Source organism: Orcinus orca, chromosome 3 (genome assembly GCF_937001465.1).
Source record: "Orcinus orca chromosome 3, mOrcOrc1.1, whole genome shotgun sequence".
NCBI classification, from domain to species: domain Eukaryota; kingdom Metazoa; phylum Chordata; class Mammalia; order Artiodactyla; family Delphinidae; genus Orcinus; species Orcinus orca.
The window spans coordinates 38,127,403-38,155,139 of NC_064561.1; the positions used below are offsets into that span (position 1 = coordinate 38,127,403).

General features: G+C 48.5%; 1 protein-coding gene across 2 annotated transcripts in view; it reads left to right on the forward strand.

Annotated features, from left to right (window-relative positions):
* Positions 1–26,666, forward strand: part of CCNJL (cyclin J like) — a 50,368-nt gene extending 23,702 nt beyond the window's left edge. For both annotated transcript variants that reach the window (XM_004285252.4, XM_033415660.2), the window contains 4 exons: positions 4,109–4,322; positions 20,717–21,019; positions 22,821–22,980; positions 24,497–26,666. In XM_004285252.4, the coding sequence (XP_004285300.1) occupies positions 4,109–4,322; positions 20,717–21,019; positions 22,821–22,980; positions 24,497–24,920 (1,101 nt within the window). In that variant the 3' untranslated portion in view covers positions 24,921–26,666. The remainder of the gene's footprint in view (positions 1–4,108; positions 4,323–20,716; positions 21,020–22,820; positions 22,981–24,496) is intronic.
* Positions 26,667–27,737: the final 1,071 nt, after the last annotated feature.

The following is a 27,737-nucleotide window of genomic DNA, read 5'->3' on the forward strand; positions in this document are numbered from 1 at the left end:
GGATGGACTGACCTAGAGATTATCATATTAAGTGAAGTGAGTCAGGTAGAGAAAGACAAATATGTGATATCACTTATATGTGGAATCTAAAGAACAATGCAAATGAATTTATTTATAAAACAGAAACAGATTCACCGACATAGAAAACAAATTTATGGTTACCAAAGGGGAAGAGGGGGCGGTGGATAAATTAGGAGTATGGAATTAATAGATACGTACTACTATATATAAAATAGATAAACAATAAGGATCGTTTACTGTATAGTACAGGAAACTATATTCAATATCTTGTAATAACCTATAGTGGAAAAGAATCTGAAAAAAATATATATATATGTTAACTGAATCACTTTGCTGTACACCTGAAACTAACAAAATATTGTGAATCAAGTATACTTCAATTAAAAAATTGTTTATTAAAAAAAGATTTTCTCCATGATTAAAAAATTAAAAGGTTGAGAAAAAGGATACGTTAAAATTCTTCTAGTCTCAGATCTAATATTGCTAGTTAGTTAAGCCCTGGGGTTTTGTAGGACTTTGTCAAACTCAGTTCTTCATGTATAATGTTAGGAACAGGAAATAATTGATTCAGGCTTTGGGCATCTTCCTTGAGCACAGCTCTAGGGCTACTGAGAGAGCTGTGTTGTGGACTCAGGGCTCTGGGGGAATAAGCCAGAAGAAAAGAGATCCCAGCATGAAATCTCCACCAGGCTTCGCTTTCAGAGGAGCTTTCCCAGAGTCCACAGCTTTTCTCCGTAGTGTTGATCATGGTTTGGAACTCTGCAGTTGCCTTATTCTTTGATGGCCATCTCTTTCTAACTGGGCCATAAACTCCATGAGAGTGGGTGATGTGTCCATCTTATTTTTTTATAACAGCTTTATTGAGATGCAAGTCACACACCATAAAATTCACCCTTTTGAAGTATACATTCAATTGCTTTTAGGGTATTCACAGAGTTGTGCAACCATCCACACTATCTAATTTCAGAACATTTCCATCATCCCTAAAAGAAACCCCATATCCATTGGCAGGTCCCCCTGCCACTAACCTCCCCAACTGCCCCCAGCTCCCAGCAGTTGCTAATCTGCTTTCTGTTTGTATGGATTTGTTACCGAAAGGGGGGCCGCTTTCAGGGCCCAAGAGTGGACTCTTGTCTAACGCTTGGAAATGTATTGTCCGAGGAGACACGTTATCCTTACAGGGCAAAAGACTTTATTGGGAAGGGGCGCCCGGGCAGAGAACAGTGGAATAAGGGAGCCCAGGAGAACTGCTGTGCCGCGTGGCTCACAGTCTCAGGTTTTATGGTGATGGGGTTAGCTTTCCAGGTTGTCTCTGGCCAGTCATCTTGCTTGTGCCCCTGTTTGGTCTGACTAAGGTCCTTCCTGATGGTGTGTGCATCTCTCAGCCAAGATGGATTCCAGCGTGAGGGTTTCTGGGAGGTTGGCAGGACGTATTATGGGCCAACGTCTCCTCCCTCCTTTTGGCCCCTCCCGAATTCTGGTTAGTTTTCAGCGGCAGTGTGCCCTATCGGGACCTCCTGTTGTGGCACAACTCGTGCAAGTGGTTATTATTGTGCCTGGCTGAGGCAGGCAGTTTTGGTCAACAGATTTTCCTATACTGGACATTTCATATAAAGGGAATCACAGGATATGTGGCCTTTTATGATTGGATTTTTTTTACTTAACATAATGTTTTCAAGGTTCATCCATGTCGTAACACATATCAGTATTTCATTTGTTTTTGTGGCCTAATAATATTCCATGGGATGGACAGACCATATTTTTCCATCCATCAGTTGATGGACAGTTGGGTGGTTTCCATTTGGGGACTATTATGAATAATGCCACTATCAACATTCCAGTACAAGGTTTTATGTGGTCCTGTGTTTCCATCTCTTGGGAATACACCAAGGATTGGAACTGCTGGGTCATGTGGTAACTCTGTGTTTCACATTTTGAGCAGCTGCCAGATCGTTTTCCACACTGGCTGCACTATTTTGCTTTTCCACCAGCAGTGTATTGAGGCTTCCAGTTTGTTCCATTTTGTCCACATTCTCGCTAACACTTGTTTATTTTCTCTTTTGGTTTTTATAATAGCCATTCTAATGGATGTAAGGTGGTATCTGATTGTGCTTTTGATTTGCATTTTCCTAATGATTAGTAATGTGAGAATCTTTTCATGTGCTTATTGGCAATTTCTATATCTTCTGTGAAGAAATATCTATTCAGTCCTTTGCCCTTTTTTTTTTTTTTTTTTTTTTTGCAGTACGCGGGCCTCTCACTGTTGTGGCCTCTCCCGTTGTGGAGCATAGGCTCCGGACGCGCAGGCTCAGCGGCCGTGGCTCATGGGCCCAGCCGCTCCGCAGCGTGTGGGATCTTCCCGGACCGGGGCTCGAACCCGTGTCCCGTGTATTGGCAGGTGGACTCTCAACCACTGCGCCACCAGGGAAGCCCTTTTGCCCATTTTTAAATTGGGTTGTTTGTCTTTTTATTGCTGAGTTGTAAGAGTTCTTTATATATTCTGAATTAGAGTCTCTTGTTGATATATGATTTCCAAACATTTTCTCCCATTCTGTGGTTTGTCTTTTCACTTTCTTGATGTTATCTTTTCTTTTTTTGTTGTTTTTTTGTTTATTTGTTTGTTTTGCGGTACGTGGGCCTCTCACTGTTGTGACCTCTCCTGTTGCGGAGCACAGGCTCCGGACGCGCAGGCTCAGCGCCATGATGGCTCACGAGCCTAGCCGCTCCGCGGCATGTGGGATCCTCCCAGACTGGGGCACGAACCCATGTCCCCTGCATCGGCAGGCGGACTCTCAACTACTGCGCCACCAGGGAAGCTTTTGAAAGTTCTAAATTTTGAAGTCGAACTTATGCATTTTTTTCTTTTTTTGTTCCTTCTGTCTTGGATGTCAGATCAGAGAAGCCATTGCCTAATCTAAAGTCATGAAGATTTGCTCCTGTGTTTTTTCCAGAGTTTTATAGTTTTAATCTTATATTTAGGTCTGTTTCTATCTCATTCCAGATTGTACCTCCTGTGCCTAGAATAATGCCTGATGTATAGGAGGTACTTGATACTGAGTGAAATGAATGAACTGATATCTCTTGAATGAGTGAGTGAACAGATATCTTCTCATCCCAGAGCTGTTGCTATTTAAGTAAAGCCCCAGGGTTAAGAGAGGGCATTAGACGGAGGATGGGCACCAATTTGTTTTAATCTCCTCCCCCAGGGACGCTGCCCTTAGTGAGCTCTCACAATTCCCTTTCTGCCAGCATTTCTTTTCCTGTTTTTCCTCAATTTTGTTTCCCTATTTGACAAAATGTTGCTAAGACATTTCCTAAATAAATTGTGTCTTGTCTACTTTGGTTAAATTATAAATATGGTAGATATACAAGAAAAATTTTTCCGTCATAAAAATCTTGATTGGGTGACATTTCTCTTGTTGGTTTTTATTGCGTTAGACTAAATAAATTCAGGTGACACGGCAGTGTATGAATTACAAAGGAAAAGTCACCTCCTGGGGGATATATAATGTCTAGAACTTACTTTTAGAAAAAAGCACGTATGTCTGCAGAGAGAGAAAACGTAATATGTCAACAACTAATGAATCTGGGTGAAGGCTATTTGGGAGTTCTTTGTACTGTTATTTTAACAACTTTTTTATGGCGAATTTTTTCAAAATAGGTGCTTCACATCCATTTTTCATTTAATCCTCTGCTGTTGAGGAAGAAATGAAGGTGAAGGCAGGCTGACCAAGGTCCGTCAAACTGGTTGAGTAGAGGAACCAAGATTTGGATGTGGGTCTCCAACTCAAGGCCTCCTACATGTTTTATGGCCTCGTGCATCTCAGATAGTCGAGCTTTTGCTGGGAATGACCCGCTCCTTCACCTGCCTCTGTCTTCATGTTCTTGACACGTTACGAGCCTATGCTCAGTGAGGGCAGGTGGGAGACGGTCCAGGAGTTTCTAGAATAGAGGAACTGCCATCCTGGGACTTGAAGGAAAACGAAGAGGGTGTAGAGGGAATCAATGCTTCCTCACCAGCCAGCAGGTGGGCCTCTGAGGCTCTCGGGAGACAGCCCTGACCCCCCTTCTGCCCTGCCTGTTCCAGGAGCTGAAGCTGCCCACCTTCCGAGCCCACTCCCCACTCCTGAAGAGCCGCCGGTTCTTTGTTGACATCTTAACCCTGCTGAGCAGCCACTGCCAGCTCTGCCCCGCTGCCCGGCACCTGGCCGTCTACCTGCTGGACCACTTCCTGGATCGCTATAACATCACCACCTCCAAGCAGCTCTACGCTGTGGCAGTCTCCTGCCTTCTGCTCGCAAGTACGTGGAACCCACTTCTTTCCCTGTGCTGTTTCCTCACCCGGTGAGCCCGGGCGCTCCCGAATCGTTCTACATTTCCATGGTCTTTGCACGTCTTCCGTGTTCATCCTTAGCTGAATGCGAACCATAGTGATAATAACCAACATTTTCTTTAGCATCTATAACGTACCAGGCCAAGGGATGAGGATTTTAGCAGCTTGATCTTAATGAATCCACACAGTGACACTAGAAGACAGATACTTTTAGTACCCCCATTTCACCGAGGCACAGAGAGGTTAAGAAACTTGCCTTGGGTCACCCAGCTCATCTATAGCAGACAGGATTTGAGCCCAGAACTGCATGGTGCCAGAACCTGTGTCTTAACCCCATGTTACCTGCTTTCTGACATAGGGCTTCTGAAATTGCTGGCGGGGGTGGGTGGGGGGAGCCCTAGCAACCACTGTTCTTAGAGGTGTTTAGAAATGTGACTGTTTGTGTGGGCCCCAAGCAGGACCCATTGTGTAGTCTCCAGGCCTGGGCACAGGCCTCTTGGAGTTTGCATCTTCCAGTGAGGCCTCACTAAACACACAGCATGGGGACTTCCCTGGCGGTCCAGTGGTTAAAACTTCGCTTTCCAATGCAGGGGGTGCGGGTTCGATCCCTGGTCGGGGAGCTAAGATCCCACATGCCTCACGGCCGAAAAACCAAAACATAAAACAGAAGCAATATTGTAACAAATTCAACAAAGACTTTAAAAATGGTCCACATCCAAAAAAAAAAAAAGTCTTAAAAAAACAAAACAAAACACGGCATGGCTTTGACCATCTGTCTGCCTAGGTAGGAAATAAATATGCTACTACTCTGGTCATCTGCTTAAAGCACAGTCTGCCATGCCACGCTGCAACTAAAAATTGCCCCCTGATTTTCCGACAGTCTTAGAAGGACCGTCCGTCAGGGTCCTGCCTCTCTGACCTCAGACCTTTCTCCTCTTCCATCCCTAGGTTCCAGCCAAGCCCCTCCTGTCACAGATCTTTGCACATGCTGTTCCCTCTGCCCACAGCACTTCCCATTCCTTCCCCCTGCCCATCTGGTCCTGGTTAAATGGCGCTTGGGCCCTGTACTCACATCCCTGAGAAAGCCTCCCCTGCCGCCTTGGGAGTGGGGTGTACATAAGGCATCCCTGAGGTACAGCCGCACGGCCTCATGGACTTTTGATTGACACTCACTTCCCCCCGCTAAGCAGTGAGTTTCAGGGAGGGAAAGGAACACATAGTAAGGCCTCAAAAAATAAGATTTGTGGACTCTCGTGCTTCCAGAGCTGGGGGCGGGAGTTCTATCCCTGGTTGGGGAACTAGGATCCCACATGCCATGTGGTGTGGCCAAAGAAAATAAAATGAAATAAAATGAAAACAATATTTGTGGGCTAAAGGAAATGAATGGAGCCAGAGTTTCCCTTAGAGCTGGGCCAAGTTGCCCTTCATGCAGACGAGTGGGACACCCCAAAGTGGCCAGCTGCAGTCACATTTCCTTGACATCTAGTCTTTTCTCCTTAAAATTCAATCACATCTTACATTCTCCGCTACAATATGTTATTGTCCTATTTTATTTTATGGGTCCCTTCCCCATTCCCCAGTGCTTGATTCCCTCTGATGCCCATTTTCTCCTGTGGCTTTGTCTGTCCCTGGCATGCTGCTACAGACCCTCCAGCACAATCACCCAGGTCCAGACACATGGCTTTAGAGTTTTCAGAATTCTGCCTTGTTTTCCACCCTGGCACCTGCCACCTGCTGTTATCTTAATCCCTTTGGCTGCTCTGGGTTTACAGCCTCCTGACTTGTGATTTTCTCTACCTTGAGCCAACTGGATTTCCCATGTTATACAGGGTGGCCTGTCTTGCTGGGAGTCCAGCCTGCTCACTACTTCAAAGTCTCAAATCAGCACGCAGCTCTGTTTCGTCTTGGGAGGAGCTGGGGGGTTTGTCCCCGCTGCAGCGGCCCTCGAGGAGTCTGCACCATGGCCTCTGGCCTGCTGCCGTCTGAGATCTGCGGGTTGCCTCGAGGGCCCTGGGGGCAGGGGACTCGGATTTCCATGGGTTCACCGAGGCTCCCAGCATCTGTCTCGGGAGCTGGGATGAGAGGTGCGCACTGGGGACTCCTTTGTGCCTGCTGCTGTGGCAGAGGGAGGGAGCCTTTCAGAGGGAGAGGCAGAGGCCCTCACCCACATGTCTGAGGACAGCAGCCAGCCTTGGGCAGCAGGAACGGATTTTTCAGGACACCTGCCATATGCTCAGAGGCCCCAGGAAAGAAAAGTTTCCATGACAGCCTGAAATCCTATTCATTCCTCCCTCCCCTCTTCCCAGGCCGACTGTCAGCCACAAGGGGGTTCACCTTGCCTCAGGAAGTTCTGAGTTCTGCTAATTTTGTTGCAAATAATTAATTCCCAGATAAGAAGGGGGATAGTCCTTCTTGCCCCCATCTGTCCATTCTTAGATTTTTAAAGCTGCTTCCAGGTAAGGGCCTTTGCATAGGTGGAGCCCTCTCACCTACACATAGCCCCTTCTGCCCCCATAAAACAGGAGGCAGTCAAGGACGCATGTCTCCAAGCCTGTGGAAGGGGGCAGAAAAGCAACAGCTTGTGGGTTGTTCCTTGGGGGACCACTGACAAAGCCACCCTTTGCCTTTCTAGGACCAAGTTAACTGCATTTCCTACCTTGACACAGGAGAGAATTCTAGTATAAATATAATCTAGATATAAATATACCATAAATAGAGAAGAGCCACTCTCTTCTTTAGTCTTTCATCTCACACAGCACCCCTCCCCAACTGTCTTTTGCTTGTTGGTGTTTAACTAAAAGGACAATTTGACAACACAGAAACCCCACCACTTGCAGGTGAGTTGGCTTTCACAGTGCCACGTAATAATCGTCGTCCCGGCGGGGGCAGCTTCATTGCTCACTGGTCCCCTTCTACGCGCCCAGCCCCGTGCCAAGCACTTTACACACACATCACTTGGAAGCCTCACAACCAGCCTGTGTGATTGTGCTGTCATCTGACCATTCTGTAGGCTCAGAGAGGCCCAAGGTCACACAGTTTGGAACTTTGCTTTATTTTTTTTTAATTGAGGTAGAAGTCATATCACAACATAGACTCTAGCATTTTAACCACTGTCAAGTATATAGTTCCGTGACAGTACATTAACGCTGTTGTGCAGACATCACCTCTCTCTAGATCCAGAACATGTTCATCACCCCAAAAGGAGCCCATGTATCCATTAGGCAGTAACTCCCCATTCCTTCCCACCCCTGGCCCCTGGCAACCACCAGTCTGTTCTGTGTCTGTATAGAGTTGACTATTATGGGTATTTCATATGAAAAGGCGTCATACAACATGTGACCTTTTATGTCTGGTTTCTTTCACTTTCTGTTTTTAGGGTTCATCCGTGTTGTAGCATGTATCAGTATTTCATTCCTTGTTATGGCTAGATAATCTCTGTTGTATGGATAGACCACATTTGTTTTTATCCATTCATCTGTGGATGGACATTTGGGTGGTTTTCACGTTTTGGCTGTTAGCATTAGTGCTGCTGTGAATACTCGGGCACCAGTTTGTTTGAACATCTATTTTCAATTCTTTTGCGTAGCAACCCAGGAGTGGAATTGCTGGTCACATATGGTCATTCTATGTTGAACTTTTTAAGGAAACTTGGAGTTTTACTTTTGCCTGGTTGTCACTGCTCAGAGATGACTGGGTGCTGAGTTCTTAGCTTCAGGGCATGGACCAGCCTGAGGAAGGAGAGAGGGAGGGAAAGAAAACCAGAAAGACAAGAGGCATGCTTGGTGGTATTGCTACGGTAGCACGGCCTTAAATGTGATGATACAAAAAGTATGAGATACATTTTTATTGTTAGAAACATAGAAAAGATACAGAAGGACTTAGTGTAAAAAAATTGTTTCCCCCCAAATCCATAGTCCCATTCCCAAAATTTGGGGTGTATCCTTCCAGTTCTAGATGTACTTATGTATTTTCAGAATTGGGAAAACAAACCTATTTTCATTTCCGGGGGTGAGAGGAGGGAATGAATCATAGATTAACAGCCGTATAAACCGCCCGTAAAGGGACTAACCTGGTGGTCTGGTGGTTAAGACTCCTCGCTTCCAATGCAGGGGGCACGGGTTCGATCCCTGGTCGGGGAACTAAGATCCCACATGCCACGTGGTGTGGCCAAAAAAACCCCCCAAAACTGCCCTTAAACAAAATTGCCAGATTCCCTACCTTCCTCCTTTTTCTATTCTTTTTTTTTCCTTTCTAATCCCAGTTCCGTCATACTTTCTCTTTACAGACTTCTGTTTTCTTTCATTGTGACTTCCAGACCCCCACCCCACTCCCTGGGAAAACAAGGTTTCTTTTTCTTTCCTTTTTTTTTCCCCGGTACACAGGCCTCTCACTGTTGTGGCCTCTCCTGTTGCGGAGCACAGGCTCCGTATGCGCAGGCTCAGCGGCATGGCTCACGGCCCCAGCCGCTCTGCGGCATGTGGGATGTGGGATCTTCCTGGACCGGGGCACGAACCTGTGTCCCCTGCATCGGCAGGCGGACTCTCAACCACTGCGCCACCAGGGAAGCCCCTAAACAAGGTTTCTTAGTGCTGAGTTGTTGGTGAGCCCTGTCCTGCTCCTGGCTTCTGGCTTGTGAAAAGCTGTGAAAGCTCATGGGGGACAAGTCCATCTGTTTCTTGGGATAAAGTTCTGACTTCCATATTTTTGTAGGTGAGCCTGAGTCCAATGCTGGCCTTCATCTCAGCCCTCATCCTCCTCCCCAGGAGTGGGAAACATCAAGCAGGAGGGTGGTCCCAAGGCCTCTGCAAGGGAAGGACCCCTCTCTGCACATAGGTCCTCCTGCAGGGCAGGGTCCCGTAGCCTGGCGTGAGTCTGTCATGCTCTGCTGTGCTTACCTGCAGAAAGGCCCATCTCCCTCCTGTAGAGTTTTAAAATTAGAAATGGTGTGCTCACTTGTAAATGAGATTCAAAGAATAAAATAAAAAATCTGTTACCCATCTCATTCTCCAGAGATAACTTCTGGCAACAGTTCCTTACATCTTTTTCCAAAATGGATCGAGTGTATTTTCTAGAAATGTTCTGTGCATGTACAAACATACAGTTAGCCCTCATGAGTCCAAGATTCCATACTTGTGAATTTGCCTACTCACTAAAATTTATTTGTAACCCCAAAATCAATACTCCCGGAACTTTTCGGGTCATTCATGGACACGTGCTGAGCAGCAGAAGATGTGAATCGCCTGGCGTGCGTGTTCCCAGCTGAGGTTGAACAAGGCAGCGCTGTGCCTTCTCAGCTCTCATACTAATAACAGGTGTCCTTTTTTTGCTGTTTAGTGCCATGTTTTCTCATTTTTCTGCTTGTTGGTGTTTTTGCTGTGTAAAACGGGCCCTAACCATCGTGCTGAATTGCGGTGTCGTGTTCCTACATTTGGGAAGGCTGTGGTGTGTGTACCTTAGGAGAAAATGTGTGTGTTAGGTAAGCTTTGCTCAGGTATAAGGTGTAAGTGCTGTTGGCTGTGAGTTCAGTGATCATGAGTCAACAGTACAGTAAACAGAAATACACAAAAAAGGTTATGTGTTGATCGGGTGTGATCAGAGGCTCAAAGGAACCTAACCCTGTATCTTCCTCTAGGAGTGTGGTTCTGTATTCACCAGATCAGTGTGCACAGTGAATAATCAGAATCCATTACATTTGCACAAGTGGATTAATACCAAAGGTGTTTTCTTCATGGTACCTTAGGGAACATCTTTCCCGTCTGTATGGATTTACCTTACTCTTTTTACTGACTGCAGAGTTCTCCATATTATAAACACTGACATTTATAGAATGATTCCCTGTCGATGGATATTTGCATTGCCATCTTTTTCTTTCTTTCTTTTTTTTTTTTTTTTACTGCTTTAAACAATATGACAACAGCTGTCCTTTCCTCTGCATCTTTGCACACTGAGGTATGTCTGTGGGATTGCTTTGGTCAGAGGTGTGTGCATTTAAGGTTTTGGTGGGTAGCACTGAATTGCCTTGCAGAGGTTTTGACCAACAGCTGAGCAGATCCCTTTTTTCTTAAATTGAACTTAATGTGTGGGAGCCTTTGGAAGCACGTGCTTCTCCACGAGAGCAACACACCATCAGAAGAGGAGCGTTGTCTCTCCCTCATCCTGGCCCCTCATCCACTTTGAGCTTCTGTCTATGCTCCCAGCAGAGAGTACATTTGCATCCTGCCTTTCTGCCTTGTCCTGTCCAGGGTGTCCAGGTGAGAAATGAGTTCCCAGACCAACTGCTTTTAAGGCTTCTTAAGCCAGAAATCAGTAGCCTCATTTCTTAGGGCAGGTACCAAAAAAGGCACTGCCTCTGGGTCTCGGGAGATTCTAGGAGAGGCCTGTCTTTCTCCTAGGAAAGTGCCTCACTCCCCCTCTCTCATCCCTGCATCCCTCCCCTCCGCTCTCCTCCCCTCCCCCTGCTTTGATGACTGAGAAGCAGCTTCTTTGACAGCAAAGTGGGGGGAAGCAGTCCTAATCCCTCCTGGATTTCCCTTCTGGACAAGGATGAAGGAAGGCACCCCAGCTCCCCCCAAAGCTAGGAATGCTTGGGACCCCTCTGGGGCACTAATTGTAGGCAGCAGATGCAAAGGGAGCAATTTTTCCAGGTGGCCTTGTTCAGGGGTGTACTTCAGACAAAGCCTAAGATTTATTTATAGGATTAAACCCAAATCTGTGAGGAAATGTGGCTGCCCCCGTGCAGAAAATAATTTAACACTCCCTGCCTCTCATGCAAGAGTGGCCAGCACTCAGTTTCCTCCCTGCCATGGTTTCACATTTCAGAAACCAGGATAGGTCTTACCTTTGATGTGTGTGCTTCATATGACCATAGTTTATTATTTCCTCCAAAAAGCTGCTGCAACATCAGTGGTACATCTTCTAATCGGTGACATTTTGGCAGTGGCCACACAGCATGGGCGGACTGAAAACAGTGGTCTGTCACGTGAGGGCCACGCTGAGCAGATCCGGGCTCGGGGCTCCAGTGTAACGGCACAGTGAGCGAGGACACGGTGATTTTCCATTTCCTGTTCCCATCTCTGCAGACTGGCAGGCTTAGAACTATTTGGGGGGAGGGATTTTGTGTGACGTGCCGGTTGGATAGCTGGCTGGGCTGGAAATTCAGAAATCACACCATTTGCCTTAGCAATTCTAGTGCCCAGACCTGTTTGGCCAAGGCCTGGGGTTTTTTGAGAGGAGGGGGAATCTTGAGCTGCATGGGTTCATTAATCATGCAGTGTTCAGGAGCCCTTGACCCTGCATGGGTAAACCAGTCAAAAAACATTTATTCCACCTCTGCGATACGGCAGACTCTGTGTTCAGCCCCGGGGAGATGGGGGTAAACAGTAGGGGTGCCTACAGGCCCTTTCGTTGACGATGGTTCATTCCACACACACGTACTTACTATGCGCTGAGCCTGGGAGACTGTAATGTACAAAGTAGATCAAGTCCCCGTCCTAAGGAAGCAGACTTCAAGCCAAGCATGACCAGCAGGTCTCTGGGCACCTGCCTGGAACAAGCCAGTTGCCCTTCTGAGAAAATCCAAGTGTCCTTACTGTTAGGAGAACAGCCCGGCTCACACAAAGACCCGGACATTGACGTTGGGCAGCCTGTCCACTCCTCACACTGTCTGCAGTTTGGCTGCTGGGAACTAGGCATTCATCTTTATTTTCTTTTTATTTGCAGTAGCCTTGAACCCTCTCTGTAGTGAATACTCGTGTCTTGTAGTACCTTCTCCACTCTTATGGCCAGAATTGCATTATACGCATTCTCCTGCTGGTGCTGAAGTCTGAGAGGGCAGAGCGCAGAGTCCTTCATTAGGCATCCGTTCCCCACACCCAGAGACTGTCTTCCAGATTAGAGCCCCTCCTTGCCTTGCCTAGGAGACTCGGGCTCCACATGGTGGGTGTTCACTCCCCTGGTCACAGCACCCTGCCCTCCACGGGACACCCACTGCCTGGTCAGCATTGGTCTCGATCGTACCAGCAAGGCACCTTTCAGTTGGTTTTAAAACCCCTTCCAAATAGATGACTAATAAGAACCTGCTGTAGAGCACAGGGAACTCCACTCAATACTCTGTAATGGCCTATATAGGAAAAGAATCTTAAAAAAAAAGAAGAGTGGATATGTGTATATGTATAACTGATTCACTTTGCTGTACACCTGAAACTAATACAACATTGTAAATCAACTATATGGTGGTGCAGTGGTTAAGAGTCTGCCTGCTAATGTAGGAGACACGGGTTCGAGCCCTGGTCTGGGAAGACCCCCACGTGCCGTGGAGCAACTAAGCCCATGAGCCACAACTACTGAGCCTGCGCTCTAGAGCCCGTGAGCCACAACTACTGAAGCCCGCGTGCCTAGAGCCCGTGCTCCACAACAAGAGAAGCCACCGCAATGAGAAGCCCGCACACCGCAACGAAGAGTAGCCCCCGCTCGCCGCAAGTAGAGAAAAGCCCGCGCGCAGCAACGGAGACCCAACACAGCCAAAAATAAATAAGTAAAATAAATAAATAAAATAAATTTATTTTTTAAAAATTAAAATAAAGATCACTGTCCTCTAAACAAAAACAAAAGCCCGTTTCAGGCCCAAAGGAAATATGCCAGCCTGTCCCCTCTCTGGGTGGTGAGATGAGATTATTTTCATGTTAGGAGTGGATTTTCAATTGGTCTTCAAGGAGCATGCCTTGCCTTTCCCTGTGTCCTAGTCCCGGACTAGGGCAGATCCACATTCAGGAACCTTCTCTGGCAGTTACTTTGCCGGTTCTGGCTTCTAGGGGCCCGTCTTCTGAGAAGTTGAAACTGCTTTTCCTCAGCAGGAGAGTGGTGTTTGTTCCTTGTAGAAAATTAGAAAATAGAAAAAAATATAAAGAATAAAATAAAAACTACTTGCAAACTCACTGCATTTTTTTCTATAATCAGAATTTGCGGGTGGAGGGCAGATCCTGGCCTCAGTGATCATGGAACGGTTAATATTTATTGTTTCTATGCCAGGCAGTGTTTTGAATTCTTTGTGTGGGTTTGCTCATTTAATCCTCAGAACAATCCTGTGAAGTAGGCACTGTTATTTTCCTCAGTTGACAGAGGATGCAACCGAGGCCCAGTAGTTGGGTAACTTTCCCATGAGCACACAGCTAGGATGGGGACCCAGGTGGCCATCACCGCCCCCCAACCCTGCCTCCCGAGTCCTTGCTCTCAGCTGCTACACAACAGCAGCATTTGTCCCACAGCAGATCACTTTCTTCTATTTATTTATTTATTTTTATAAATTTATTTAATTTTGGCTGCATTGAGTCTTCATTGCTGTGCGCGGGCTTTTCTCTAGTTGCAGTGAGCGGGTGCTACTCTTTGTTGCAGTGCGCGGGCTTCTCATTGCGGTGGCTTCTCTTGTTATGGAGCACGGGCTCCAGCTGTAAATGAAGCTGGCCGCTTCTGCCCCACCTAATGGCCACTGCTCTCCCCTTCGATGAAGGAAGGATCTGAAGAAGGAAGAATTAGTATCAGAAAGGTCTCCACTCAGCCTGGCCCAGCCTGGGGACTAAAGGGCCCAGTGCTTTCTCTCCCAAGTACTGGTGAAAAGCCCTTTCCACCAGGGCTTTCTCTTTCCTCTTGGGTCCTCAGCTCCTCTACCGCCCAGCTCTTTTCTACAGTCAGCTCAGAAGATGTCAGGTCCACCTGGAGGGCCAGGCAGCCACTGGGGTGGCTCTTTACCCTCTGACCTGCCTCCCTCCCTTCCCTTTATCATCAGCAGCATACAGAGTAGGGCAGGGAGTTGTGGGAAGGGGGAGGGTAGCCATGGGGTCTCAATTCCTCATCAAATTTTGTTTCTCTTTCTCAGATGAAGGGCGGGGGGAGGGCTTCAAATAGGAGAGAGGCCTTTCTTCAGAAAGAGCAGCTTTGACTCTTTTTAAAGGCATTGTACTTCTTTAGCAAAGAAGAATAGTTTTAATAGCTATTGCATTAAAACCTGGTTCTCTTTAGCCGGGGAACTTTGGCCTCATGTCTGAGCCTAGGTTTACCTCCTGAATGGGCAGCAGGTAATCCTGAATGAGTCTATAAATGGGCATCTTGCCAGGCATGAAGGACTGTTGGGGGGATTAACTGGGACCTGTCTAGAGAGTGGGCAGCGCTGGGCCTGGGCTTGAGAAACGGGCAACACTGGCTTTTTGTAGACTCCCATTCTGTGCTGTTTTTGTTTTTATTTAAGAATTTTTCTAAAGTCAGTGTAAATGTGGATGAGTGTTAGAGTTGCATAATGCATTCATGGGGCTTCACTGTAACATTTTCTCTACTTTTTTGGTATTTAAAAATTTTTCCAAAATAAAGAGTTTGGTTTTTGTTTTGTTTTTTAAGCAATTAAAAATACTGCTTCTCCTGACCCTACTTCAGAAAAGTCAGGAGTCTGTTTGGTCTGTTTTAAGGCTTGATTGTCAGGACAGTAGGTAGAAGAAGAAAAAGCCAGTCTTTAGTCAATTCATAGAGACAGAAAGTAGAAAGGTGGTTATCGGGTTGGTGGAGGGAAACAGGGAGTTGTTTAATGGGTATAGAGTTTCAGTTTTGCAAGATGAAAAGAGTTCTGGAGATTGGTTACACAGCAGTGTGAATGTACTTAATGCTACTGAACAGTACAGTTAAAAACGGTTAAAATGGTACATTTTCTGTTATGTGCATTTTACTATAATTTCTTTAAATGCCATTTAAAAAAAGAGAGAGAAAAAAAAAAGCCAGTGTGTGAGTGTCACTCCTGAGGCTTGCTGGCTTACAGTGTCTGGCCACTGTGGCCTAGTCTGTGGTTAAGAGTTTAGATCACTTGGTGGCCTCACGGTCATCAGTCCACTAACTAACTCTATGACCTGCCAAGTGTGGCTCAGGCTGTCTTTGCACCAGCCCCTGGGAGTGTGGGAGCAATCAGTCAGCTGGTATGCAGAGCATCCTCAGAGGTGTTGTTTGTATGTTTCACTACTGCCACCAACACTAGGGGCTCATGTGCGTGTGGCTGGCCTCCCAGATTCAGGGTGAGTGCTCTGACAGGCTTAGGATTTTTTTTCTTAACCTTAGTATGTTGACAGTGCTCCCACTGTTCAAATTTGGGACAGTGTGAATATCCAAAAAGAAAAATGTAGATGAAATGGTAGAATTGTTAAAAATTCTTTTTTTCAACCCCAATGTAATAATTTATTCAGGAAAGGCTCCTCCATGGATGCGAAACCATTGAGTTAAAAGCTGTTGGGAAACAGGATATTCACTTATTCTTGAAGTGTCACCTCACAGATGACTTATTAATTTCACAGGAGAATGGTACCTTTAAAATGGAGAGATCTGATGTCAGCACCTTAACCAAGCGATCAAATGTAGCATCGCTATTGCTGGGACAAACTGATGTTGTATAATTCCTGATGTGATCTGTTAAGAGGGACAAAACGTCACCTCTGTAGTTTTCTTGCTCAAACCGTTTGATCATGAGGAAACAATCAGGGAATCCAGAATATGGGACATTGTACAACTGGCCTGGATTCATCCAAAGAGTCCATGTCATGAAAAACAAACAAAGAATGGGACCAACGGGATGTAACAGACACCATGTGTAGCCTTTTGGATCTGGATCAAAAAAACAAAGGTTATAAAGGCATTTTTGGGACCCTTGGGGAAAGTCAAATATGGATTGAATGTTAGAAAATGTTAACTACATTAATGCAGATGTTCTTGCAATTGCTAGTAACATTATGATTAGGTAGGAAAATGACCTCAGGGATGGATGCTGAAATATCCAGGGGTGGCATGTCATGCCTGCAACTTAATTAAAAAATGGTCCAGTAAAACCAATATTTATATACCACACACACACACACACACACACACGGCAATTGTGTGGCTCCGTGTCAGCTGTTGGTGAATCTGGGGAAGGGTCATCGGGGTTCATTGTTCAGTTCTTTCTTCTTTCCTGTGGATTTGAAACTTTTCCAAATAAAAAGTACATCAAACAAGTTGAAGACAGTCTGTGGCTCTTGTCTGACTTGCAAAGACTCGGACTAATGTACCCCACCCCTCCTGGGGGACCTGCCTAAAGACTCCCAGGCATCTGCTGTCTGTGCCATTTGTCAATAGGGAGCAAGCAGCTGAGTGGCGGTGCTCGGTGGTGGCGGGCTGGGGACAAAGGGCTGCCCGGCTCACGGTCATGGGAGGAGGGGAGGAAACGTCTGCCGGGCACGTGCAACACCAGGAAACTCATAAAATCTTTGCTGGCTGTGAAATGTGTTGTTCGCTAAGAGCAGGGGCTGTAAGGTCACTCCTAGGTGTGGAGCTGAGTGCTTGCGTGAGCTTTTTCTCTGAGCCTCTGGGGCTCCGAACAGAACCTACCTGGGAGGATCTGTTGTGTGTCCAGCACAAAGCCTGGTGCCCAGCCCCAGCATGGGAGCTCTGTCCATTTCTGTGTGCTGGGTACTTCTTACAGCACTTTGCATCCTGCATAGCTATGCTTTCTCTGTTGGGGCGGATTCCTAGAGAAGAAATGAACAGCCTGTGGAGTTTAGTGCTTTTAGGTCCAGGGTCAACTTGTCGAGGATTCAGACCCAGCTCCGCCCTGCTCTGCAGTGCGGTGGGTCGCCATGTAGCCTCCCCAGTGTGGGGAGCAGAGAGAGCACATGAATCAGATTCCTCAGTAATCCACGGCCCCTTCCATTTGAGGGTGATCCCTTTTGGGCCTGGTGGCTGCGGAAAAGGCAGAACTCTGAAAGGTTTGAAAAGCACTGAGGGCAGGGAGAAATTAATCTGAGCACATCTGCCATCGGAATAGATGGCTGGCTGCCGGCAAGACCGTGGAAGGGTCTTGGTGCCACCGCTGGCACGATGCAATAGCAATGCTGCATTTGCTCGCTTGGTTAAGGTGCTGACACCAGATCTCTCCATTTTAAAGGTACCAGATGCAAAGGTTTCTGCCAGAGCGGTGACCTTCACCGTGCCACCCTCTGCTCTGGGAAGAAAAGAGCTCTAGCTATCGAGTGCCTGCAAACAGCCTTGGCTCAGGTCAGCCCAAGGTTCAGGGAAACCTTGACAATTTTGCAAGAAAAATATTATTTTCTTTCTCTTTAATTTGCATAAAGAATAAGTGAATTGTTGGAGAAAAAAATAGCAGATACAGATAATCAGAGAGCATCGGAGAACAATTCAAACGGCCTACAATTCAGCTATCCAGAGAGAACCATTCATTCTCTCAACAAATAGGCATTGGGCATCTACTGTGTGCCGGGGACTGTGCTGGCACCTCGGGGCACACCTTCGAATACGTGGGACATGGTTCCTATCCTTCTGGGGCTCACGCTTGTTAATGACCTATTAATGGTCAGGTGCTGGCCACTGCTACTACTATTTGAGATGAAACAATCCGAGTGTGAGAAGTGCGTTGATGGCACCGGGCGGCCTCTGAACTGAGCTCTGGAGGACACATGATAAGGAGGTGAGGGGATGAGCATGCCCGCTGGAGGAGGGGCCAGATTCCAAGTGTGGCTGGATCCAGTGCTTGGGGAGGGCGAGGGGCCCTGAGGCTGTGGAAGGCAGCAAGGCCTGGTCAGCAGGGTCCCCCCTACCCAGGATTTCAGCGTTCAAGAGCCTCTTCCCCTTGGGCAAGGGGCAGCACTGTCCTCACCTTTTCCTGCCTGAGTTGCCCTGGTACAAGGCAAGGGAATAAGGTGTGTGCTCCGCCGGAGGGGCCGTGGATGGGGCTCTGGAAGATGAGTCTGGGTTGCTTTGCTGTAAGCCGCTTCAGGACCGGTCAGCATCGTCTCTGCTCCTCCGTAAGCACTAGAGCTTCACGTCACCATCTCTGCCCACCCAGTGGGCTGTTGCCTGGCTCCCTGAGAAGAAGGATGCAGGCTTCCCAGAGTCAGTGTTTCATTTCTCAGTGACGTCTTTTGAGGCCTTCGTGAGGAATGTGTTGTATCTGCTGCAGGGCCGCCTGCCTGAAGTGGTTACTTCCTTATCTCTCAGCGAGCCTGAGCATCTGCTGAGAACTGGGTCAGGGGGCGCTGGCAGTTGAACACAGGTGTGTGGATGATTTGTTGGCTGTTCCCTTCATCGGCACACATGTGTGCTCGGAGCTCAACTTGGTCGCCCACTGCCTCTTCCGACACCTGCTCCCGCAGCTGTTCTGCAGCCAGTGAGGTTAGGCTTGGAGGCCAAGGTGACCAGACCGAGGCCACCACCATCCGATGTGGGCATCGGGCAGCACGTGGGGACCATGGTCAGGGAAGGTTTCCAGGGGGCCGTGGCTTCGAGGTGAAGGACGCGGTGAGCTTGGCGGAGTGAAGAGGGGATGGGGAAGGGTGCTCTGCACAGAGGGGCTGTGCGGACAAAGGCTCGTAGGCAAGGAGGGCGCGGTGCCTGCAGAGAACTTCCGTGGCCGAGGCTACAGCCAGGTGTGCGTGGTTCCCCCGAGTGAGGGTGTGGTGGCTGCACGCCCCCTGCCTGCAGAGCCCTCCACAGCAGAGGCTGCCACTAGGGCCTTCCACAACTGATGACTGCCAGGGGGACGTTGCTATGGAAGTCCTCGGTTCCTTGACCCTTGAGTGGGATAACCCCAGGCTTGTGTTTTATTTCTGTTTGTTTGTATCTAGCGTCACGCGGATTTATTTCCTGCAGATTATTTCCAGGACCTTCCAGTATGAGGTCATTGTTCCTTCAGTACTTCCCGAGCTGTGTGACATGTCTGTCTGCGGGGTTTCGCATCTTTTTGCCACTGTGCATTGATATGAATGTATTCCAGTTGTCTGTTCCTGCAAAGCAAGTCACCCCAAAACTAAGTGATTTAAAACAACAACGATGTGGGTTGCTTGGTGGTTCCTGTGCTGGTATTACCTGGACTCCTTCATACAGTTGCTGGAGGATCCGCTGGCCTGGAAGGTCCAGGGTGGCCTCATTCACGTGTGTGAGAGTCGGTGCTGGCTGGGCTGTTGCCTGGGCATCTTGGTTCTCCTCCTTGTGACCTCTTCACCTCCAACAGGCTAGACTTGATTCCTTGCACAGAGGTCTGGGAATGGCACTCCAGGCGGGGCAAAGGCAGAAGATGCAAGACCTCTTAAAGCCTCGCTTTGGAAGTTACATGACGCCACCTTTTTTGTTTTCCAGTTTTATTGAGATACAGTTGGCAGACTGCATTAGTTTAAGGTGTACAGTGGTTTGATATATGCATATATTGTGAAATGATCACCACCATAAGTTAACATCCATAATCTCACATAGTTAGACTTTCTTTTCTTGCAATGAGAACTTTTCAGATCTACTCTTTTAGGAACTTTCAAATATGCACTACGGTTAAGTGTAGTCAGTATGCCCGACGTTGCATCCCCAGGACTAATTTATAACTGGACATTTGTCCTTTCTGACTATCTTCACATCCCCCATCCCCTCCGGCAGCCACCAGTCTGCTCTCTGTATCTGAGTTTGTTTTCTTAAGATTCCACATGTAAGAGATACCATAACAGTATTTGTCTTTCTCTGACTCTCTCATTATTCACTTAACATAATGCCCTCAAGGTCCATCCATGTTGTCCCAAATGGCAGGATTTCCTTCTTTTTACGGCTGAATAATATCCCATTGTATATAAATACCATATTTTCTTTATCCATTCATCTGAAAGGGGACACTTAGGTTGTCTTGGCTGTTGTGAATAATGCTGCAGTGAGCATAGGGGTACAGAAACCTCTTCAAGATCAAGTGCCCTTTTGGCTTTTGTCCCTTTCCTGTCTTTTCCTACTTACAGATCTTTCCTAGGCTCACATCCCAAGCAAACTGTGTCTGGGGGAATCCAAACTAAAGAACCCATTGACAGAGTTTAAACTCAGTATTGAAGATACTGGGGAGCCACTGAAGGGCTTTTCCACGTCTGGAGGGACAGGACCAGATTTGCAAGGTCACCGTGACAATGGCCCCCTGACCAGTCCTGAGGCTGAATTAGTGAGGACCAGATGGGAGGGCCACCTTACTCCCCAGGCCCTTGCTGCTGTTGCTAACTGCTGTCGATCACCTTCTGTGATCCTCATTGCTGGTCTGAACATTTGGTGTGAGGTTTCCCATTGAATCTGACAAAATCTTTAGGATGTATAAGTTCCATTTTACATGTGAGAGAACTGAGGCACAGAGAGGGTGAGACACCTTTCCATGACCACACAGCACAGCTGGAAGTGATGGCCTGGGGATTCGAGCCCAGGTGTGACAGATCTGGAATGTGTGCCTTTGGGCTTGCTCTTCTCCCTGCCAGCACCGTCCAGGTACTTTAAGGTGGGCTTTTACAGCAAGTGTTGTAAAAGTCCCAGTAACCTCTGCTTCTCCCTCAGGTAAGTTCGAGGATAGGGAAGACCACGTCCCCAAGCTGGAACAGATAAACAGCACGAGGATCCTGAGCAGCCAGAACTTCTCCCTTACCAAGAAGGAGCTGTTGAGCACAGAGCTGCTGCTGCTGGAGGCCTTCGGCTGGAACCTCTGCCTGCCCACACCCGCCCACTTCCTCGACTACTACCTCCTGGCCTCCGTCAGCCAGAAGGACCACCACTGCCACAGCTGGCCCACCACCTGCCCCCGCAAGACCAAAGAGTGCCTCAAGGAGTACGCCCACTACTTCCTAGAGGTCACCCTGCAAGGTGGGGCTGATGTCAGGGCCTGTCCGCCCTTCCCCCCCACACACATGGGGGCTGGGGTCAGGGGCCCTGAGAGACCTGCCCCAGGGAGTCCTTGCTGATGGGGGCCCATCCACCCAAATCACCAGATCACTCCACTTGGCAGGGATCAGCAGGGAAGGAGCGACGATTCAACCATGTGTTAGCAGTAACATGTAAAAGAGAAGTAGCAGCTTGTATGCAGGCAGCTGGTAGCCTATTTACTGATCACCTGGTAGTTTTTGTTTTTTTTTTTTTTTAGCGGTATGCGGGCCTCTCACTGTTGTGGCCTCTCCCGTTGCGGAGCACAGGCTCCGGACACGCAGGCTCAGCGACCATGGCTCACGGGCCCAGCCGCTCCACGGCATGTGGGATCTTCCCAGACCGGGGCACGAACCCACGTCCCCTGCATTGGCAGGTGGACTTTCAACCGCTGCGCCACCAGGGAAGCCCTGGTAGTTTTTTATACACTAATCTGGAACACAATGCAAATCCACAAGTAGGTCACTCCGGAAGAGCTATCATTATACAGGTAGGGTGGGAGAGAGGATTATGTTTACATCTGCTTTAGCAATAAACTTTTGCCCTGTTTGGGGACTTTTATTTGAAGTATCTAAAGATCTAGGTATTAAGTACAACGCTAGGTCAGAAATACTGTTGATACAACCACCTGATAACCCACTGCAAACCAAATATAAATAATATCAGTAACAACATCAACAATTGTGATATCAAGCATTAAATGAGCACTTACTATGTACCAGGCACCTTAATTTAGTTCTCTGCATGCATTGTCTCATTTGAACCTCACAACGACTTCACATGAAAATCATTTGTGCTATTCTCATTTTACGAATCAGTTTCCTTAGTTGTTACTCAAGACGTGAAGTAACTTACCCAAGGCCATTGCTGGAATTTGAACCTGGGGAGTCTGACTCTGTGTCTGTAACCGTACCACCCTGCCTAATTCATACTTTAACAGGCAAATGTTGAAATCATTGAAAGTCATAAACAGTTTAAGACAGCATAATAATGCGCTGATAACTGACTGTTCTTCATGAGAATTGTGGGAATTTCAACGGTTTGCCTTTGCACATAAGTAGTCCCAGCTTTGCCATGTTGCCAGATATCAAAGTAGGACGTTAAGATTTCTCAGATCATTTTCCAGTGTGTACATGTACCAAAACATCACACTGTACACTGTAAATACGTACAGGTTTTATTTGTCAATTATACGTCAGTAAAGCTGGGGTGGTGGGGGGGAGGATTCCCCAGTAAACATAAGTTCCAATTTTAGTTAAGAATATCAAACACTTGCAGGCATTCATTCATTCTTTAGTTCTTTCAACAGATTGTTAGTGAGGGCCTACTGAGGGCCAGGCTTTGTTACTAAGTAGCCTTCAGTCATAACCTCAAAAAGAAGCCTTTGAAACAGTGTGTCGGTCACCCCTAACAGCCAAAGGAAGGAACAGGTGTTTGGCAGTTCTGCTTGTAGCCCATCAGCAAGCCCACTGCAGCCCCTAGAAGCCAGGGATGGCATTTTGAAAACTGCTGCTCTAGGCTGACATAAGAAATCCCAGACTGAGAGAGCCAAGGTGTTTTAAGATTCAAGAATGGAAATTCATGCTGTTTTAATTTTTCATTGTGTGTGTGTGTGTGTGTGTGTGTGTGTTTGCGGGAGCAGTGAACAACCTTGGACCTAATCATTTGTCTGCCGGGGAGCACAAGGCAGGACTCCAGGACCAGGCTTTCTGATGCTGACTCTTTCTCTGTGATTCTCTTTCAGATCATATTTTCTACAAATTCCAGCCTTCTGTGGTGGCCGCAGCCTGCGTCGGGGCCTCTAGGATTTGCCTTCAGCTTTCTCCCTACTGGACCAGAGACCTGCAGAGGATCTCAAACTACTCCCTGGAACATCTCAGCACATGCATCGAAATCCTGCTGGTGTAAGTTCCCCTCCTGATCCTTTGTGTTTCGGAAATACCGAAGTTCCACTTGCTCATAAGACCCACTTCAGGCAATTTCCCGGAGGCTTATGGTGGGCTGATGGCTCACGGAAAGTGGGCCGTGGTGACTCCTGGCAGAATTGGGATTCGGGGAGTTGGTCCTTCCTATTTTGAGTAGCTTTGGGTTTGCAATTTGTAGGTCAAGAGTGCAGCAGCAGAAGGGCTCTGTGCACATCTTTCTGAGTGTCTTGGGCTCTTTGACCCAGTGTGTCTATCAGTCAGTCTTCTGGGTGATTATATTGAGACACTCTCATTATGAGCTGCTTTTCTCAGACATGGCCACAAAGCTGACTCTTAGCCAGCTAAGCCCAGAGTGGCTTCACGTAAGAGGCCACAGCCTCCTTGCAAGGGTCCTTGGGGATCTTGGGGAGGAAGTATTCAGTGTTTCAGAGAGGATGCTTAAAGGCATCATAGACAGAACACCCTGAAACTGATATCGGAAGCAAAAGAGCTCAGTAGTGACTGCAGGGAGGAGGGCAGAGAGGACAGAAAGCCCTCGCCTGGCTGCACCTGGTCTCTCTTCCACCCAACGGCTGGTGGCATCTCCTGGATGCTGGCCCCGCTGACCACGGGGCCAGCCCCTGAAGAGCCACCTCTCAGCCTCCTGGTGCAACTGCCTTTGTCCCATTCCTCTGGAATCAGTCCTGCTCCCTAGCCCTTATTTTAGAATCTTCGCCTTCTAGAGGGTGCCCAAAGCTGGAGAACACGGTATAGCCTGAGTGAGGGTAGGTGCCCCTGGATACTGAGCCACCAGCCCTGCCTCTTCCCCGAGGCTGTCCCTCTGGGGTAGCCCCCTGCTCAGACCTGCTGCAGCTTCCACTTGTTCCTTTCTTACCGAAGCCTCGAATTGATTTGTTTTCCCAAAAAGATTTACTACGGGAAGCTTTTTTTTTTTTTTTTGAGATGGCAAAAGACCTGTTCCATCCCCCTTTTCAGATGGAGACACTTAGGTCCCTGGGGGCAACCTGCTTGAAATCTGCTAGCTTAGCCGGGGATGGAGCTGGCTGGAAGTGCCTTGAAGGCGGAGGTTGTGCTCACCTAAGCACCGGGAGCTCTGCCCTCTCAGGGCAGGCGCTGTGCCCAGTGTGGGGATGCAGCGATGAGCAAAAGCAGATGGGTCGAAGCTCGAACTCTGCACGAGGGACCAGGTAGTGACCGGAAGTTATCATCTGCGGTGTTGACCGCCAAGGTGGGGCAGTGCAGAGGGGCTGCAGGGACAGCTAGGCTAGTCTTGAGGGGTCAGAAGAGGGTTTTTGTAGGAAGCAGATCCAAGCTGAGATCTGAGGCCTGAGTTTAGTCAGAGAACAGCTGAGGCAGTGCTTCAGGCAGTGAGCCCAGGCTGGGAGAGGCCCAGCAGTCACAGCACATGGGTCTCCTGGCATCCCCCTCAGCAAGGCAGGTGTCTGGTGCTGGAGCCTCTGACCTCCCAAGTCTCACCCAAGTCCTTTCCTTTCAGAGCTTATGACAACATCCTCAAGGATGCCGTCGCGGTCAAGAGCCAGGCCCTGGCGATGGTGCCCGGCACACCCCCAGCTTCCACCCAGGTGCTGTTCCAGCCACCCGCCTACCCCGGCCTCGGCCAGCCGACAGCGATGGCCCTGGCCCAGTTCCAGACCCCCATGCAGGACCTGTGCGTGGCCTATCGGGACTCGCTGCAGGCCCACCACTCGGGGACCCTGCTCTCAGGGGGCAGCGGCTCATCCCTCCATGCCCTGTACCCCACCCTCCAGCCCCTGGACGTGTGTCCCGTGCCGCTGCCCACGTCCCTCAGCATGCACATGGCTATTGCAGCTGAGCCCAGACACTGCCTCGCCGCCACCTACGGGAGCAGCTACTTCAGCGGGAGCCACGCGTTCCCTGCGGGCTGTTTCGACAGATAGGGCACCTTTAGCCACGCAGGGAGGCCTTGGAGATCTGGGCAGAGGAAGAGGATGCTGACGAAGGGAGCTCAGCCCAGTGAGGCGCCTGGGAGGCTGTCCCCGCAGAGCCTCAGGACCCTTGAACGGAGAGGGTGCATGCTCTTTTTAAATAAAACTGACCTGGGGCAAAACAGGCAGTGACATACCTCACCCAAGAGCATTGCTCTGGAAAACATCTTCCCACGTGTGGCTGGGATGCAAGGGGATGGCTCGGTGGCCAGCCCCTGGAGAGGGGCCCAGCGGGTCGAGAAAGACCTGGGAAGAGGCCAGGAGACTGGGGACTGGATGCAGACCAGCAGTTCATGAGCACATCCAGGTTTTAGCATCAAAGACTCCTTTACTCTTTGCCGATGGCAGCTACACCACTGAAAAGGGGGCAGCCTGATGTGTCTCCAGACCCCCGGTAGATGCTATCTGGGGTGCTTTTCTTTCCCTGGCTCCATCCACAGGGGCCTGTGTGTGTGTTCGTGCCCGAGCGTCTGTCTGCCTTCCGAGGCACAGTGGGCAGCTGTCTTGTTGCTTTGTTATGGAACCTAAAACCCTCTTCAGCCTTTTAGATATTTCACATGCTGCTGCTTCCCGAAGTGACCTAGCTTTCTGTTCAGTAAGATGTCTTGTTTACATGCTGTATCAGGGATTTTGTGATACTTGAAAAGTCCTTAGGAGAAAGATGATGGTGATTGCCACACTGCCTGTCCCACGCAAGAGCTGTAGATTTTTAACCCGGCTTGGGGCAGACCTGTGGCTAACCACAGAGCGCCCTTTGCAAAAGCATATAGTTGGGGAGAACCACTTTCCAGGCTCTCGGTTCTGGAAGATTCCACGTCTTGGATGCTCTGTTCACCTGTAGAACTTCGATAACCACCCAGAGGAGGAAGCTTGTTGAAAAGTAGACAAAGATTTAAACCCAGCAATACTCACGTCCTTCCACCGCATGCATCTCCTGCTTGAGGCTAAACCCAGCCTCAGCCTCAAGTTTGGCTCAGAGCAGAGGCTCATAATGTGGGATCGTATGCCTGATGCCAACTGGCTTTGGGGATTTGGGGGTGTGCAGGGTCTGTTACGCGACTGACAGCCAGTGACAGGATGGATCAGAAGCCAGTATTTGGGTGTCTGCAGTGAGAGGGCTCTCAGGAAGACTCTTGGAAGCATGTGCAATATGTTTTTATTCTGACTCACGGCTTGTGCTCAGCGTGTTTTATTTTTTGGTTGGTTTAGGGTCAGAGGTCCCATTATTCACCCCCTAGGACTGGGAGGTGCAGAGAACCACGAAGGCGGTTTTTGGTTGGTTTTTTTTTTTGAGAAGAACCCATCTTAGTTTTCTTGACTTGGTTGCCAGTCCAGGAGACTGGCAGGGGGGCTGCCAGGAGTCGGATCTGAAGGCGGTTTTCAGAGCAGATGGGAACCTCAGCGTGGAAGCTGAGTAAAGAAGAGCCTGGACGTGGGCGGTGCGGGGCCGCTTTGTCACACTAGCATAGGAAAGTGCACATTCATTTGTTGTTTTCTCTTTTTCTTTTGCCAACCTCCTTCTATTTATGTGCAACTGGTTTGGATTCCAAGTTATTGTGTTTGTCTTTTCTGGGGCTGGGCGCTTGGGAGGGTCCGTCCATCCGTGTCGTCGTCACCCCCCCAGTAGAACCTCACAGCCAGCCCAGCCCCTAAAAAAAGTGGTCCCGCAATAAACACATCACCTGCTCGTGGCCTCTCTGGGTTCTCTTCCTGGCCTTCTCTCAGCCAACCCTCCCTCCCTCTCCCACGTCAGCCTCCGGGGATGGGCACCCACACTGGTGCCAAGAGGTTGTGGGCTTGGGTGACAGCAAGACGGGCTCCTGCCCTCGGAGCTGGAGCTGGGCCTCCCTGGGACACAGGCTGGGCAGTGGGAGTGGGTGAGGCTTGACATCTCAGCTCTGAATCGGGTGGGGTTCTCCAGAAAAACAGAACCCATTATGGAGGTAGTGAGAGTGATTCAGTTTAAGGAAATCGGCTAAACATCACAAATGCCTGGATTAAGGTCAGGGTTAAGGTTCCACTTCCTCATACCCTCTGGGTTCAAAGTCCATCTCTCCAAAGCCATCTATTCTGTCATCTGAATGCTCCCCTCTCTTAATCCCTTATATCAGTGATTCTCAGCGGGGCTCATTTGTGCCCTCCAGGGGACTTTTGGCAATGTCTGGACATATTTTTGGTCGTCACAGTTGGGAGAGGGACACGGTTGGCATTCAGTGGGCAGAAGCCAGGGATGCTGCCCAACATCCTACAACGCACAGGACAGCCCCCACACTAAAGAATGGACTGGCCCCAGATGACCGCCGTGCCATGGTTGAAAAACCTCAGCCCACAAGGTCACCTTCCAAAGAGGTCTCTGTCATCCCCCAGGTCCCTTTCCTTACCCCTTTTGTTTTCATCATAGCTGTTAAATCATCTGGAACGATCTTGTTAGTTTGTTTACTGGGTTTGATGACTGTGCCCTAAACCACCTGCAGCCAACAGAATATATACCTGGTGATCGTGACACTAATGACCCAGCTGACGTTTATTAAGCGTTTGCTGTTTATAAAGCACTCTGCTAAGGAATTTGCTCATACTATTTACTATAATCATCCTAGTAACCCTACAAGGCAGCTGTACCTTACAGATCAGAAAACAGGGCCACAGAGAAGTTCTTTGCCTAAAAGTGTGGTGAAGGAAGGAGGCATAATTCAAACCCAGGCAGCCTGGAGCTGCCCCGCCGCCCTCAGATGCCTCAGTCGAGTTTTGAATAAGTGCAAGGCTCCAGCT